Source organism: Meles meles, chromosome 9, assembly GCF_922984935.1.
Source record: "Meles meles chromosome 9, mMelMel3.1 paternal haplotype, whole genome shotgun sequence".
Taxonomy (NCBI): Eukaryota; Metazoa; Chordata; class Mammalia; order Carnivora; family Mustelidae; genus Meles; species Meles meles.
Window position 1 is genome coordinate 57,215,815 of NC_060074.1, and position 12,606 is coordinate 57,228,420.

The 12,606-nt window shown below is 36.2% G+C and overlaps 1 protein-coding gene across 12 annotated transcripts in view; it reads right to left on the reverse strand.

Annotated features, from left to right (window-relative positions):
* Nucleotides 1–12,606, reverse strand: part of BAZ2B (bromodomain adjacent to zinc finger domain 2B) — a 421,364-nt gene that overhangs the window by 143,261 nt on the left and 265,497 nt on the right. For all 12 annotated transcript variants that reach the window (XM_046018124.1, XM_046018127.1, XM_046018129.1 and 9 more), the window contains one exon: nt 206–349. In XM_046018124.1, the coding sequence (XP_045874080.1) occupies nt 206–347 (142 nt within the window). In that variant the 5' untranslated portion in view covers nt 348–349. The remainder of the gene's footprint in view (nt 1–205; nt 350–12,606) is intronic.

Here is a 12,606-nt window from a genome sequence, read left to right on the forward strand (position 1 = left end):
AAAGAATGCTGCTAATAAGCATGAAAAGTGCAATCTCAGTGTGCTGGTAAAATACAGAAAAATCACAAGCTAGATGTTTAACCTAGTTATTTTTCAACAGATCAACAAAGGTAATGAAATCGTTTTATTCATTTCAACAAAACACTATGAATGCAAATTAGTAAATGGATGGCATTCTAAAACTGAGTTAATAAAGGGTATTCACCACATGGGTTGATTGTAGAGCTAAGTGAAGCAGCTCCCGTGGAAAGGCCGCCTTTTGAAACTGATGAAGCCACAGAAGGTAGAGAAGATGAAGGTGTGGTAGTGGAGGCTGTTGAGGATGGTAACCGTTCGCCAGACTCCATATCTGTGAGAGGGAGAAGAATGGTAATCCTCAGTATTAGATAGTGGAATTATTCAAAGAACTAAACCTATCTTATGAAAGTGAGTCATTTAGGCATACTTTTATAAAATATGAAATAATTTCAAAAAACATGCTTTTCAGAAAGATAAAATATGGAATAAAAACGTAAGTACAATTTAAAATATCAATTTATGAAGTAAGGTTAATGTTAAATATACCAAAACTTCTTTTAATAGATTTGCATATAACATATTAACTTCTTATTCTTCCTAAATCACCTCATCGCCTATTCATTTACAACACAATACCCATATTATCTTAACAAGTCAAGAAAATAACACCACACTGGAACGGACTGTTTTCTAAATCCAAGTCTTGCAAGTCTTAAGCATCCAACAATCTGACTGGGTAACTTGTATCAGACCAAGAGCTCCTCGCTCACCAAAAAGATGAATACATTTTAGAGTTGCTACTGTCAGGTTTGAACTACAGTTAAAATGGCCTTAGTATGACCCCTTTATAATAAGTGAGCACTTACACATATCTTCATTTATTTGCTTAGCTATTTCAGGTGCAATCTTACATTGGTCTTGTTGTAAGTTTATGTTGATATTAAAAATCTAGAGTAGAAATGAGTAAAAGGGGATCAAAATGTTTTAACTTCCAGTTTTAAAATAAGTAATGGGATATAATGTACAGCATGCTGACTATTGTTAGTAATAGTCAAATATACACCATAGTGTATATTTGTAAGTTGCTAAGAAAGTAGATTTTTTTTTAAGATTTTATTTATTTGACAGACAGAGATCACAAGTAGCTAGAGAGGCAGGCAGAGAGAGAGCAGGAAGTAAGCTCCCTGCTGAGCAGACAGCCTGATGCAGGGGGCTAGGCTTGATCCCAGGACCCTGAGATCATGACCTGAGCTGAAGGCAGAGGCTTTAACCCACTGAGCCACCCAGGCGCCCCGCTAAGAAAGTAGATCGTAAAGTTCTCATCACAAGAAAAAATTTGTAACTGTGTAGTGATGAATGTTAAGTAGGCTTATTGTGATGATCATTTTCCAATATATATAAATATCCATCATTAAGTTGTACACATGAAACTAATTTCAAATGTTATATATCAATTATATCCCAATAAATTTTTTAATCTAGAATAGGTTATAGTTATTTTAGTACTCTCTGCAAACTCTGATCCTACAAGTAAGCAAGAAAGTCATGAAGTTCACAATTGCATTAATAAGTACACAATTTATAGGAAGAAACAAAACAAAAGATACTGCTCATTTATAACTGAACTTATGATCAACCACAAGTAAACTGTCACCATGAAACAGATTTCTGTATGGGATTCTATAAGCAAAAGACATAATTATTATATATTTTCTTTTTTTTAATTTTTAATTTATTTCTTATTTTTTTTATAAACATATAATGTATTTTTATCCCCAGGGGTACAGGTCTGTGAATCGCCAGGTTTACACACTTCACAACACTCTCAATAGCACATACCCTCCCCAATGCCCATAACCCCCCTCCCCCTCTGCCAACCCCGCGTCCCCCCAGCAACCCTCAGTTTATTTTATGAGATTAAGAGTCACTTATGGTTTGTCTCCCTCCCAATCCCATCTTGTTTCATTTATTCTTCTCCTATCCCCCTAACCCCCCATGTTGCATCTCCACGTCCTATATTTTCTTTTTTTTATATAATTTTAAAAATTATATTAGTCACCATACAGTACATCATTAGTTTTTGATGTAGTGTTCCATGCTTCATTGTTTGAATGTAACACCCAGTGCTCAATGTAATACAGGCCCTCCTTAGCACCCATCACTGGGCTAACCCATCCCCCCATCCCCACCTCTCTAAAACCCTCAGTTTGATACCCAGAGTCCATAGTCTCTCATGGTTCGTCTCCCCCTCTGATTTCCCTGTCTTGATTTTTATATTTTCTAAGAAAAATAGTCTGATTTAAAAATACTGACCAATTAAAATAAGGCAGGGCTAATGTATAAAAGTTGGTTTAATCCATAGGGTATCTAGATGATTTTACTCATAAGATCAATAGAAATAGTAAAGGTTATCTCAGGTTAACATATAGGATTATTAGTAACCATTTCAGTAAGCTTTCCAATCATGTACAATTCAAAATTTCTCTTCATATTCTGGCACTGCTGTCAGTCACCTCTACAGATGATGATACTGCTATAATGAGTTTGTATTCTAAAGGAAATTTTCTTTCTCTGTATCAGCAATCATCATGGAAAAGAGTAGTTGTTACTGATAGTTACATGAAATTAACGCTTGAAAGGCAGGTTTTGGGTCATCAAATGGTCATCAAGGAGCTTGAAGATGTGTGGCTGGTCTGATGGAAAGGCCCATACTAATCTTTTCTCCACAATTTTCACCCATAAGCCTCATTTCCCTACATACAAAAATTATGCATCCTTTGTTAGAGTTTACAGAAAAAGGCTATTTTTTAAAATATATAGCTGGTAACCTCATTGTCTTAATAAATTCTAAAATGTGTTATTTAAATGTGTTTATTTTTAAAAAATAATGTAAAGTTGTTTTTTTTTTTTTAAACTTGGCTTTGTACTCTACCGCAAAAGTAGTGTGGTGATATAACATAGGTTAAGTACTTTAGCTGAGTACTTGGCATAAAAGTATTCAATAAATAATAGTCATTACTTTTTTTAAGATAATAAATTATGAACCCTAGGTATATTTCTTTCCGTTGATACTACTTGATTCAGGACTAAAACAAGTAAAACTCAGAAAACAAAATGAGCAGTCTCTACATATTGTTTATTGAAGATCTTTTCCTGGAAATGGTCATTAAAAATTAAAAACATACATATACTTGGATCTTACAATCTACTTTTGAGAATCCATTCTGTAGAAATAAAATACTATTAGGTTCTTTATTATAACATTTTAAAAAATAAAGTTTAAGCCTGGAAATAACAGGAAATAAGCCCCGTAACTACAGCTAGTGGTATGATGTTAAGTTTTTTAGTTTCAATAAAGTTGAATTTTCTGTTTTATTTTTGGTTCCTTTTCTTCATTTAAATGGGAAGGGCTTAACTTTTTTTTTTTTTAAATATGGTTATGCAGCCATTTTCCTTAGAAGTTCTATTTATATACATTATTCATGTATTATTTGATTTCAACTATTTTGATCTTAGTACTGCAGAGATAGAGTCCAGGCATGCTGCTAAACTCCTACAATACAGGGGACATCCCCCACACAGAGAACTACCTGGCCCAAAATGTTAGGAGCGCTAAGGTTGAGAAATCTTGATCTAAAGTATCAAAAATTGTATTACTTAGAATTCAATTAACTAAAACTTTCTAGTAAGTAGTAATTCTATATAATTGTTATAATATGATTCAAGCAGATTTATTGACATTGTGATAAATGATAACATTATCATTATATTCAACCTATCATTTGTGTCAGTCTAACTCGTCTATTTTACATTTTGTCCTAATTGTTTACAACTGATAATGTATGATAGGTCATTAACATATACCAGAACATTTGCTCATACTGGATAACATGAATTTAGTATATTTTACTAGGATGATATTTGCCAATAGCAATTCTGAGAATAGACAAAAATCAGAATTGTCACAAACAACTTTTCTGCATAATGATTTTCTATACTCATTCCAAAAAGATTCAATGATCAGGTTTTTTTTGTTTGTTTTTTTGTTTTTTTGTTTTTGAAGAGATCACAAGCAGCAGAGAGGAAGGCAGAGAGAGAGAGAGGAGGAAGCAGGCTCCCTGCCGAGCAGAGAGCCCCATGCGGGGCTTCATCCCAGGACCCTGAGACCATGACCTGAGCCAAAGGCAGAGGCTTAACGCACTGAGCCACCCAGGTGCCCTGATCAGTTGTTAATGACAACACTTCAAATTCAGGCACAGCAGACTTCCCTTTTGTGTAATCACAGAATTTATGAATGCTGACAGCTGCTAGGTGTAAACCTGAACAGGTGCTATTAAGGAAAAGCAAGACACGTGGGCTAAGAAATACAAACATGATCAGCTGCCCTTTGTGTTATTTGTAGGAAACATAATAACAGACTTAGATAATTTCTCCTAGAAGGTAGTCTGTCTTTATCTTTGCCAACAATACCAAAAGTTCTCTGTGGGGATTCAAAGTACAATGGTAGATTTGGTGAAACCTGATTTATCCTTGCAAGGTAAACTCAAGTGAAAAACAGTAACCAAGAATAATAAAGATCATGAGGTAGTCACTCTGCTGCTGCTTTTGGTTTAGTAGTGACACTAACAGTAGATTTACAAGTCCACTATTCTCTAAAAGGTCTGACAACGACTTTTATAAAACCATTTCTTTAGATAACTTCCAGGCAAGTGAACACTTGGACAAATAATATTTCAAGATTTTAAGTAGTTAAACAAAAAGCCAAGAAGCTACAAACACTTTTCCGGTAAGGGATTTTGTGAAATAGGAGATAAGGCAGAAACACCTTATCAGATAACAAACAAAATTATATAATATGTTCGAAGGAAAGTAATTCTATTTACAAAACATTTATTTACCTACATTTTCAAAAATAGTTATTTTGAGTCTTAAGCATAGTATCTTGTGATTTAAAATATGAATATATAAAATAAATCAATCTCCTTTGAAGCTTCACACATTTTAACTACCACCATAAAGAGTAATAATTGCATCCCCAAACAAAAATAGGCTGGCATGGGGCACTTGCATCGCTCAGTGGGTTAATACTCTGCCTTCTGCTCAGGTCAAGGTCTCAGGGTCCTGGGATCTAGCTCTGTATCAGCTCTCGGCTCAGCGGGGAGCCTGCTTCCCCCTCTCTCTCTGCCTGCTTGTGATCTCTCTTTCTCTCTCTCTGTCAAATAAATAAATAAAATCTTTTTTTAAAAAAATGGGCTGACAATCAGGTGCTCTTTGCTGCAGTCTGTGATCTGGAGCAAGTCACAGACACTCTAAATACTAGTTTTCTTATCTGAAAAAATGATAGGTTTGAACTAAACTAACCCTCAAGTCACTATCAGAGTTTTACCAACTTGACCGTAAAAAAACAAAACAAAACAAAACAAAACCTTCACACTGTATTAAAATATTTAACAATTTGGGGTGGCTGGGTGACTCTGTTGGTTAAGTGTCCGACTCTTTGATTTCAGCTCAGGTCATGATCGGAGGGTCATGAGATGAAGCCCTGGCCCTCAGTGGGAAGTCTGCTCGAGATTCTCTCTCTCCTCGCCCTCCCCCCCACTTTCTCTCTCTAAAAAGAATAAATAAATCTTCAAAATATTTAACAATTTAATTCCCCCTTTTCCTTATCTTTCTTTTCATTGCCCTGGTTCTATCTCCACATGTGTATCATGATAAATTATAAATTTCTGCTAAATCTTTTAAAGATTTACTTCTCTTATTTATACCTCAAGAGACTTGATAAGAAAATTATACAAGGGGTGCCTGGGTGGTTCAGTGGGTTAAAGCCTCTGCCTTTGGCTCGGGTCATGGTCCCAGGGTCCTGGGATCGAGCACCACATCGGGCTCTCTGCTCAGCAGGAAGCCTGCTTCCTCCTCTCTCTCCACCTGTTTCTCTGCCTACTTGTGATCTCTGTCTGTCAAATAAATAAATAAAATCTTAAAAAAAAAAAAAGGTTGTACAAGAGTAGAGGACTGATTTTCATACTCTTCAGTATATATCTATCCAAAAGGATTAAATACTCCTTTGCAATGAGACATCTGTGAGAAAGAGGCTATCCTAAGATATAAAAGAATATTATAGAAAATTTGAACAAAATTTAACACGTATGGATCAACTAAACTGTAAGTAGAGTATATGAATTTAAATATTGACAATGATTAGACATTTCTAACAAGGATACAAAGTCAGAAGAATAAAAAGAGAGACAATGTCTAGTTAATTGTTCCTTTAATCTACGAAGTCCCAAAATACAACCAAAAAGACTAAAGCTTTGCTTAAGTAGGAAATACAACTAAAATTAACTGGAATTTCTAAGATATTTCTGGAAAGTGGGCTGATGAATAAGAGATTGGGAAAAATAAAGCAGGGTAACAAACAGAAGTCATGTTACTTTATGCAAGATACCCACATATACTCAGAAGTTGAAGAAAGAAAGATGCAAAGTACTACAGTCTGATGAACTAGAATAAAAACTCCCTTTCAGTGGGGAAGAAGCAGAGCTAACCTAGCAGGAAAAACACACTTCTTAAAGAGCAAAATGAATGTAAGAGTTTGTGAATATCATGCAAAAATATTTTTGTTTTGGTTATCCTAACATTAGGTTTGTCTTTCTAATATTATCACTCTCATTCAAAATCTTCAGTTTATCCAAGAAGTATATTCACATATATGGGTAAAGATATACGTAAAGGATATTTATTACAACATATTAATTACAAATGACTTTTAAAAAAGGATTTATTTGAGAGAGAGAGCGAGCATTGGGGAGGGGCAGAGGAAGAGGGAGAGAGAGGATCCCAAGCATACTCCCCAACTACCATGGAGTCTGACATGGGGATTGATCCCATGACACTGAGATCATGACCTAAGATGAAATCAAGAGTCAGATGCTCAACCAGCTGAGCCACCCAGGCACTCTGGTAAATGACTTTTAAAAACAAAAATTCCACCAATTAGGAATTGTTAAATTAAGGTACATCTCTTTAATAGAATACCATGCACAAAAGAATGAGGAACACCTATACTAGATTATTTTATTAAATGAGAAAAGTAAACTGGGGAGGAATAAAAATCGCATGATCTCATGTGTGATGAAGAGAAAAGGGAGAATATTCTTATGGCTGTATATGTAGAATACTTCTAGAAAATTTTTAAGAAACTGGTAACTGGGGGCACCTGGGTGGGTTAGTCAGTTAAGCATTGGACTCTTGGTTTCAGCTCAGGTCATGACATCAGGATTCTGTAACTGAGTCCCACATGGGGCTCTGGCTCAGCATGGAGTCTGTTGGGATTCTATCCCTCTCCCTCACTCTCTGCCCCTCCCTTCACTCAGCGCTCTGGTGTACACACTTTCTCTCTTGAGAGAGAGAGAGAAACAAACAAAAACAAAGAAAAGAAAGAAAGGGGTAACTCTTTACTCCTAGCTAAAGGGACTAGGGAATTGGCATCTAGGATAGGTTAATTATTTTTCACTATAACCATGTGCTAGTATTAATGACAGTTAAACTAATTCTTTTTAAAAAAGGAAGAACTTCTAAAGATTTGTTATTGCTAAAAATTACCCTTCAATATGTTCTACAGGGAGTTCCAGTTCAAGACTGTGATGCAAAAGGATCCCGAATCCACCTCCTCCCACAGACACACTGAGTCTACAGTGACCCATGAAACAAATTCCTCTAAAAAAACAAACAAACCCTAAAGTCTGGCTTAGTGAAGACTAGATATCAGGCAAACAAGAGAACCACATTAAAGCAGGTAAGAAGCTGAGACACAATATTGCTATAAAACCCCACTCCTGGCACGGGGACCCACAACCAGGAAGGAACTCAAAACACAGAAGTTCTACCTCAGGAGCAAATGGTTTGAGCCCCACACTGGGCACCCCAACTTTTATGACACACACTTGAGAAATGAGTCCCCAAAACAACTAACTTTGAGAACCAACAAAGCTTGCATCCCAAGACCTAGAAGACTATGTGATCTGAGAAAGTGCTTTTCAAGGACTCACACTCAGATTCACCCACCCCAAGACCCAGCTCAGAGGGAGCCAATCACACCCAGAACTACTTGGGTTAAAGCACTGGCATAAGGGAGCAGCATCTAATGTAACACACACATCCAGAAGCCTGCTGGAACACTCCCCAGGGATGGAGACAGGCAGATGTCATCTTCACACTTTCCTCTTTACTGTGCTCCAGAGCACCAGTATCTTCCAGAAGGAAGCTTTTACATGCAACGAGTGCCCCAATTTAGAGGGCTACTGCCTAGGGAACACCTCTTGACTGCCTACTTGTGGAGGCCAGGGGAGATTGTTTTCTCCTGATCCCACACCATAATAAACATACCCCTATCTAGAACACCTATTTTTATGACTGCTTCCAAGGAACAGCTCTATGTCACCTGTCTCTTGCGGGCAGTGAGGCTTACACTCATGGATCCTCAGGATCGCACCAAGCAGAGAAAGGGTTCTTAAGTAGCTACGATCTCCAGCAAGAGCAAGAGGCAACAGATGCACAGCTTAATCTTTCTGTGAGGGAGGTTTATTAGCTAATCATCATGAATTCAACCTGAGGGGTCAGCTTCTAATTAAACTTACATTGAAGGGCTGACTGTAATGTAATCTTTTCCAGAGAACTTGGAGGCTGGGTACTGTCTTAGAGCTCACTATTTGTCACATTCCAGAATCCTACTGTCTCCTAGAGAGTTTTATACACATCTGTTATCCTAGTTTTTATGTCTGGTAGCCTGGTTTTGTAGCTGTCATCCAGGGAACATCCCTTCATCACCTGGCTCTGGTGGCACATGAAAAGATGTCCAATATCATTAATTATCAGGGTGATGCAAATTAACCACAACTCACACCTATTAGAATGGCTATTATCCAAAAGACAAGAACTAACAAGTATTAGCAGGGGGATGGAGAAAAGGGAACAGTTGTGCACAGTGGATGGCGATGTAAACTGGTGCAGCTCCAGTATAGAAGTTCCTTAAAAAATTAAAAATAGGGGCGCCTGGGTGGCTCAGTGGGTTAAAGCCTCTGCCTTCAGCTCAGGTCATGGTCCCGGGGTCCTGGGATCGAGCCCCACATCGGGCTCTCTGCTTGGCGGGGAGCCTGCTTCCTCCTCTCTCTCTGCCTGCCTCTCTGCCTAGTTGTGATTTCTCTCTGTCAAAGAAATAAAAAATTAAAAAAAAAATTAAAAATACAATGATCTAATAATTCCATTTCTGGGTATTTATCAAAATGAAAATACTAACTCCAAAAGATAATAGGCAACCCCATGTTCACAACAATGTTATTTACAATAGCCAAGATATGGAAACAACTTCAGTATCCCTCAATGGATGAATGGATAAAGAAATTGTGGCATATACATATAATGGAATATTCCTCAGCCATAAAAAAAAGAATGAAATCTTGCTCTTTGTGACAACATGAATGGACCTTGAGGGCATTTAGCGAAGTGAAGTAAGTCAGAGAAAAATAAACACTATATGATCTCTCTTATGTGTGTATATAAAAAAAATTTAAAAATAAAAATAAGAAAAAAGCAAGCACATAGATACAGATGCAGAGACTGGTGGTTGCCAGAGATTGGGGTGTGGAGGGCTGAAAGAAAATGGTGAACTGTTTTTGTCTTCTTTTGAGTGTGGTGCATAAACAATGAATCTTGGAACACTGAAAAAATAAAATTAAATTTTAAAAAATGTTCTGCAGAGTCTCAGTTATTTTCAAGTACCTTGGAAGAAGGTAAGGAGAGGAAGAAGTAGAGGGTATGGCTCTAGCCCATATGGTACTAGCTTCCATCAAAGGTCCTCTTTTATCTGTTTTGTATATTGAGAGGCCATATGAGATTTTGTTTGAAAAAAGGGTCCCATTGCCTTAAAAAAAGTTTTCAAACCACTGACCTGATGGATCTCTGTCTCATATCACTTCTTAATAACATGACCATCTGCCCAATCCTATTTGTTGTGACTTCAAAATCTAAATTCCCAACTGGAAGTTGGAGGCATTTTCACTTTTGATTGGTCTTTAAAATCCTAATTTCAAGCCATTGCATAATGTGTCTTCAAATTAGGTCTTACTCCCCTATGAAGAACATCCTTCTAATTCTGCACCCCAAATACCCTGACCCAGCTGGACTGAGTCAATCACCTACTTGGGGAAGTTGTAAGTGACACATCTTATTATCTACTATCTCTGTTTCAATATCCCCCTGGATACTTGCTTTTCTGTTTTAAAAAGAAAAGCAAAAAGAGGGGTGCCTGGGTGGCTCAGTGGGTTAAGAGGGTTAAGCCTTTGCCTTCAGCTCGGGTCATGATCCCAGGGTCCTGGGATCGAGCCCTGCATCAGGCTCTCTGCTCAGCGGGGAGCCTGCTTCCTCCTCTCTCTCTGCCTGCCTCTCGGCCTACTTGTAATCTCTGTCTGTCAAATAAATAAATAAATAAAATCTTCAAAAAAAAAAAAGAAAAGCAAAAAGAATAAGAACAAAATAAGATACCTGTTGAATAGAATGCTCGGCTCTATTGACATTAATTAGTAACCCATCAGTTGGAGGTGGGGAGAACTAAGTGATGGATTTACTATTATAGTAAAGCAACTTCTTCCTCTTAGAAAATTTAAAACCTAATGACTCATCCTTTCCTTCCCATCTGTTAAAATGGGGGAGGTGGATTTCCTCCATTTTCTTAAATTAATTATCACCTTTTTGCAGCTTGTCAGGAACTTTACCCCACTGATCATTTTCTCTCGTCTGTATCTCTACTCTACTGGATTGTTCCCAGTTATCTTTCATCTTTAAAAACAAGAAAAACTCTCCTTTGACCACTCATCCCTATTTCGCCACTTCATATTTTCTACTCTCGTTTTCAACTAAGATTATTAAAATAAAATTGTCTACTTTTATGGTTTCTATTTTTTTAACCTGTCTTTCAGAACATCACTCAGTCCAATCTGGCCCATCATTAGTATGACTTTTAGTGCTGGGATCCCACTACCAAAACAATGCATGAAAGTTAAGCAAAACCTAACCAGGTGAGCCTAAAGACAGACTATAAGAAGATATAGAAATCAACCAGGAGGTAAAGGGAATTTTAGAATAAAAGTTGGCAGCAATCTGACTGGTGGAATGCAAAGAAATTAGATGGAAAAATTTAGACAATGGTATCTTTAATGCATGAGGCAAGTCATGATACAAAACTTGTATGCAAAGTATGGAATTCACATCCCATATAGGGGGATGAGCATGTACATGTTTATCCTCCGACCCCCTAATCCAGTCCATTGCCAAGTCTTCTCTACTTTTACCATAATTTTAAATTGATCTACATTTTTCCATTTCCATAGTACCCTGATTCATGACACTAACAGTTTTCCCATAGAAACAAACTTGTCACAATACCCCAATCCTTGCTGCTAAAATCCATTTTTCACAGAATAAACTTTGCTAAATATATAAATTAGATAATGGCACTTCCTTGTTTAAATTTTTCAATAAACATTGCAATTATATTTAAGATAAAGTATTACATCACTGAAAGGCTCCACAAAGTTCCTCCACCTATATTCCTAAGCCTCATACATAATATGTGCTCAATATTTTTTGGCTGAATGAGCTACATATGAAACATAAGGGGAAATTATAGAGACATTTTTCATTGTCATGATTGTTTTCCTTGACATTCTTATCGTTAAACTCTAGAAAGAATTAGTTAAGTGAAAAACTAATTTGAAGTGAAAAATAGGATGAGGGAGATATTTAAATGCTGATCCTGTTATTTACCCTTTTGAATTTTTGTTTATATATTTAATAATCTGAAATACTTAAAAACACATTCACCAAATTTTCAGTGAAACAATTTTAGTGAAATTGTTTAATTCTATAGTAGGCAAATAAAATTGATAATAGATATACTGGAAAACACACAGTTCAAACAGAATAGGTTCAAAGTTGTATAAAGGACCAAAAGCACCATGAAAACAAGATTAGAAAAACAGAAATAGAGTTTAAAAAAATTAGTGGGTCAGATTACATAACAAGTAAATTAACTTAAAACAGAACATCAATGTGGAAAAACTGAAGACATGTATCAAATACATTTCTATTACTACTGACATTATCATCATCACCATTTATATCCCTATTTAAAACTCCATCCACCATACTACTTATTGAGAGCTTAATATTTATATCAGGTACTATGTTAAGTATATTCTCTTCATTATTTTAATTATGCCAAGTAAACTCCAAATTTATTATTGTCATCATTAATAATAATAATTTTCAGATAAGGAAACAAAGACATAGAAAAATTAAGTAACCTGCCATAAACAAAGGTAGTAAGTGTTAGAAACAGAAGTCTGACTTCACACTTTAAGAAATTTTTATTATATTTAAGGAATTTTATTATAATCTCAATTACTAAGGAACATGTTAAGTATGGAAACTATTATTTTATTTTTTAAGATTTTTATTTACTTGACTGAAAGAGACACAGTGAGAGAGGGAACGCAAGCAGGGAGAGTGGGAAAGGGAGAAGCAGGCTTCCCG